Source organism: Erithacus rubecula, assembly GCF_903797595.1.
Source record: "Erithacus rubecula genome assembly, contig: scaffold_156_arrow_ctg1, whole genome shotgun sequence".
NCBI lineage: Eukaryota > Metazoa > Chordata > Aves > Passeriformes > Muscicapidae > Erithacus > Erithacus rubecula.
In genome coordinates, this window is record NW_027636148.1 from 271,385 (window position 1) to 276,609 (window position 5,225).

The 5,225-nt window shown below is 57.0% G+C and overlaps 1 protein-coding gene across 1 annotated transcript; it reads left to right on the forward strand.

Annotated features, from left to right (window-relative positions):
- Positions 1–2,634: 2,634 nt before the first annotated feature.
- On the forward strand, positions 2,635–4,545 carry LOC306815561 (serine/threonine-protein kinase pim-1-like; the record flags this gene model as incomplete). Its single annotated transcript, XM_079332135.1, has 5 exons — positions 2,635–2,643; positions 3,264–3,587; positions 3,717–3,767; positions 3,972–4,338; positions 4,421–4,545. 5 exons carry the CDS (start codon positions 2,635–2,637, stop codon positions 4,543–4,545), a joined length of 876 nt encoding a protein of 291 aa, XP_079188261.1.
- Between the last annotated feature and the right edge of the window lie 680 nt (positions 4,546–5,225).

A 5,225-nucleotide genomic window follows, 5' to 3' on the forward strand; every position in this document is an offset into this window, starting at 1 on the left:
AAGCAAAGGCAAATGCATCCGTAAGATTGTTCTTGCTCAAGAACCTAGTTACACTTGGTAGGTAATGCAGAAAGATAAAGAAACCTGTTGTGAACCACAAAAAACCTAATCTTAAGCAAGAAGTGTGTGTAAACTTTCATTGTATGTATGTATGTATGTATCTGTCTGTCTATCTGTGTAGCTATCTAAATATTTATTTATCTTGCAGAGTTTAAAGAAGGAATTAATTTAGGTATGATGCAGATAGTAATAGAATAAGGAGTAGATAATGCCTTAGGCTGCAATGCAAGATGTAACCAGAAGTGTATATATTCTACCATTATTTGTTAAAACCAGGTGGAGCAGTGCTCCTTATCTCTTCCATGACCTATCCCTTATAACTCCAGGGGGAATATCCTCTGTTAATAGGCCAGCTGTGCTTGGTGGAACAGTTGTTTTTATCTCTTCCAGGACCCATCCTTTGCCCAGGAAGATATCTTCTGTTAATAAGCCATCAAGTCTCACTGCAGGACTGATCAAATTACATCATCCCATTTGAGATACCCCCTACCCAAGGGGAAGAGTTAAATATTTCCTACCTAAATAAAACATGAAATTAGAAACATCAGAGAAGCCTTTCTCCACTAAATTCCCAGAAGAACACCAAGCCCATCTTCATCACCACTGGACGTTAGAAAAGAAACTAAACCCTTATCCAAAATCATTGCTTCAACAAAACCTCGTACTCTCGGTTCCTGTCCCTATTCCCGGTTCCGTTCCCGGTCCCCCTCCCGTATTCCCAGTCCCATTCTCGGTCTCGATAGTATTCCTGGCACAGGTCCCCCATGGCACTCTGTATTTGTGCCCGAGCCCTTCCCTGTGTTGGGGCTGCCTGGGGCTTTTCCTGCAGCAGGACCTGGCCTGGCCATGGCCCAGGAAAGGCAGTTCCTGCTGGAGCAGGAGGCTCTGCCTGCAATGGGCTCAAATTCCAACAAGGCTCTGTTTGCAAAGCCCCCAGTGGGAAATGAAGGAGGGGGTCACGCTGCTTTTGGGGTGAATAATGCTGGAACCAGCCTGACTCCTCCATCCCAAAGTTCAACATCCTGAGAGGGAGCTGAAGCTGTGGCAGAGCTGGGAAAATCCCCAGAGCAGGGAACAACCAAGTGCCACCACTGAGAACTTCAGCAGAGCTGCTCAGCTGGCACGGCCTGGGCACATCTGAGTGACAGGGCAGCACCCCAGGCTGGAAAAGCCCCGTCCCAGATTGTAACAGCAGCGTGTCCTGACATTCCCCTCCTTGGGGGGTGTGGGCCTTCCTCCCTGGGCTGGGGACACCCCTCAAGGACACTGCTCCAGGCTGAGCCAAAGGTTTTGGTTTGGGTGAATGATATCAATCTCTACTTAATAACTGGTTTTGCTTTAATACAACTGCTTCAAAATTGCTTCCTGTCTCACTCTGAGTGTCCCTGAGAGAAGCAGAGACACACAGTTCCACAAGCTCAGGGTTCTCCTTTGATGAGGAATCTGGGATGCAAATGGCCTTCTCAGAAGGATAAAAGCACAAGGAATGGACTAGAAATTATTAGAAAAAACTACCCTTCTTGCAGACAATGTTCACCAAGTCCACAAAGTTCACCTGCATTTCCCCTTTTTAGATTCTTTTTGTCATCTACTCTGAGCAGTCCAGCTTGGTCTAGTGTTTATCATGAACAGATTGTGCTCTTGATTTATACCAGTGCAAGAGATGTAGAATGATCTAAACTGAACACAGAAACAAACTACAGCTGTCAGCCCATTTTCACGGTCTAGGTTACTCTGCAGGTGTCCATGGAGACGTGGGAATGATTATCACACAACTCTCCACTTCCAGCTGGAGGCTCTGGAGATTCTTTCTCTGAGTCCAGTCAGGGTTGCATTCCCTAACAATTCCTGGTACCACCTCCTGTTTTCCAAGCTTGGAACAATCACAATGAAAACCTTACCAATGGCACAACTCCTCAGTCCACAAGGAAAAGAAAGGATAAGTTGTCAAGTTCTCCAAACATTTGTCCTGCTTTGCTGCACAACTCGTGCTGCAGACACAGTGTGGAAAGCCAAGAGAAGCTGCATTGGTGGCACAGCCTGTGACAGAAGCTCGACCTCGTTCTCCACGAAAGGCTCTTGAAAAGAGCAGACAGGACTGTGGAGAAGATTCTTGGAAAACTGAAACAGCTTTCCAGAAGTGAAATGAAAATGGAAAGAAACAATCCGAGATGTTTTCATGTGTTTATTTCTATGCTCCCCTTTTCTAGTGTTTTAGTGTTGCACTGCTTCTCCATGCCATTAAGTCCAAATGGATCTCACCTCTAAGATCAATGACTTGTGAGTCTTAGACACTCTAAAATACCATAAGCTACAAACAGTTTGCCTTGCCCAGGTTTTGCTGGAAAGCAATGCTGGAGACATAAGTGCAGTGCTTGGCTCGGGCAGGAATCCTCCAGCCAGGGAATGAGCTCCGAGAGTGTCTGAGCCTCAGCAGGACCAGTGCACAGCAGGGACCTAGGGGATTCCCGTGTCACCGTGTGGGAGTCAGGACTTGGGGCTTGGCTCAACAGGGCAAAGTTCTCGTTCCGGGACAGACTCAGGGGCTGCCCCCGGAGCGCGCGGGGCTCGGCCATGGGGCGAGTGGGGCGAGCGTGGAACGGACACGCGGACGAGCGAACACACGGACAAACGAACACACGGACAAACGGCCACGGCGCGTCAGTTGCTTCAGCAGCAGCGGCAGCAGCAGCAGCAGCGGCAGCGGCAGCAGCAGCAGCAGCGGCAGTAGAAGCAGCGAGTCTACAGATCCTCTGGATCTCTTGTTCCTCCTCTCCCTGTCCCGCATTCCCGCACCCTCTTCCCCGGGGTCCCGTTCCCGGATCCTCTCCCTCTCTTCCCTTCTCCCCTCTTCCCCTTTCCGGGCCATGTTCCGAGCCCGCCCCCGGCCCCGGGCGGGGCTGCCCCTGCCCCGTCGCCGGCCCCGCCCCCGGCCCCGCTCGTCTCGCCGCGGTCTCGTCTCCGCCCGCCTCTCGCTGTCCTGGGTGTGGCGCTGTTGGCTGGGCAACAGTGCCTGGGGCTGGGGAGGCATCGCTTTTCTTTGGCTCCGCTTGTCCCGGCCCCAGCCCCGGCTCCAGCTCCGGCTCCAGCTCCAGCTCCACCTCCAGTTCCAGTTCCAGCTCCAGTCCCAGCCTCAGTCCCAGCCCCAGCCCCAGCCCCAGTCCCAGTCCCAGTCCCAGTCCCAGTCCCAGTCCCAGCCCCAGTCCCAGCCCCGGCCCCGGCCCCGTCTCCGGCTCCTCCCGGGACCCGCGGAGGGCACACGCGGCGCGGCCACTCCCGCGACCCCCGCCGAGGCTCCCTCGGCCCGAGCTCCGCCGGGGCCCGGGGCGGGTGGGGATGCCCAGCCCAGGACGCTCGGGGAATGGTCGGGGGCCGTGTCTGGCCCCGGGCCGAGCGCTGACAGCCGCGTGTCGCCCGCAGGGAAGGCGCAGGAGGCGTTGGAGGAGCGGTACCGGATGGGTTCGCTGCTGGGGAGCGGCGGCTTTGGCAGCGTCTTCTCGGGCACCCGGCTCGCAGACGGTGCCCCAGTGAGTGGCAGGGGCGGAGGAGGAGGGAGGAGAAGGAGGAGGAGGAGGAAGAAGAAGACGAGGAAGGGGAGGCTGGAGCGCGGCGTGCCGGGCGGCGAGCTCAGCCCGCTGCTGCCCCTTGGCTCGCAGGTCGCCATCAAGCGCGTACCCCGGAATCGCATCCAGCACTGGGGCGAGCTGGTGAGTGAATGGGGCCAGCGGCAGAAGCCGGGGCGTGCCGGGCGGCGAGGAGCCGGGACCCGGCAGGGTGGGAGCCGCCGGGAGCCCTGCAGGGAGAGCGGGCGTGGGGTGAGCGGGGGGTGCAGAGCATCCCGGGCTGGCTGAGGAGCCCCAGAGCCCTGGCACGGCCTCAGCCCCGCTGACGGCATCGTGCTCCTCGCACAGCCCGACGGCGCCCGTGCGCCCCTGGAGATCGTGCTCCTGGACAAGGTGTCCACTGGGTTCCCTGGAGTCATTCAGCTGCTGGAGTGGTTTGAGCTGCCCAGCTGCTTCTTGCTGGTGATGGAGCGTCCAGAGCGATGTCAGGACCTCCGTGATTTCATCGCGGCTCGGAGATTCCTGCTGGAGGAGGAGGCGCGGGGGCTGTTTCGCCAGGTGCTGGAGGCCGTGCGTCACTGCAGCAGCTGCGGGGTCCTGCACAGGGACATCAAACCGGCCAACATCATCATCAACCTGGACAGCGGGCAGCTCAAACTGATTGACTTCGGCTGTGGCACCTTCCTCCAGGACACAGTCTACACGCAGTTTGCAGGTGAGCCGAGCCTGGGGGATGCTCCTGGGCATCTCATGGCCCAGCCTGGCTGTGGCACCAGGGATTTCCCCCTTTGCTGCAGGCCATGGCATTGCTTCTGCAGCCAAGTTGCTCTTGGGTGGGGATCAGAGGGGGGCCAGCTACCAGCTCTGCCAACCTCATTCACCAGCCACTCAGCCGTGGCTGGAGCTGGGGCAGCCAGCCTGACACAAACCCCATGGGGGTGGCAGAGAGGGGGGTCAGACCTGGGCACTGCTCAGTTTGGTGTGCAGGCGAGGAAGGGCTTGGACTGCTTTGCTGCCCTTGTTTGCCTTAGCTTATTAATGTTTTCTGGGGGCAATGCAAGCAGGGAGGAGAGTGGGTTTTTCCCACCACTGGGTGGGTTTTTCTTCTGTGTGTCCTAGCTGGGATTTCCCAGGGCTTCTACTGCCCTCTCCCAATACCAGTGGCTTCTTTTCCAACCCCAGATTTGTACACAAGAGCCAGGTGCTCGCAAGGAGGCAGCAGGTCACCCCCTGTGCCACTGCTGCAGCCCCCCCATGCCCAGGGATGCTGGGGCCAGGCTCTGGGAGCAGCAGCATTCCCCTGATGAGCTCCATCTGTATTCCATAGGAACACCATCCTACAGCCCCCCGGAATGGACCTACCGCAAATGCTACCACGGCGAGGCAGCAACGATCTGGTCCCTGGGCATCGTGCTGTACCAGATGGTCTGCGGGAAGCACCCGTTCAGGAGGGGCCGGGGCATCATCCGGGGCCAGCTCAAGTTCCCACAAGGGCTCTCTCAAGGTGGATCCTCATCTCTGGGCACGGGGAATACCAGTGCTGGGAGACAGCAGTGGGCTCGTGAGCATCCTGCTCTGGCACCTGCTGAGGAGGTGGCTCAT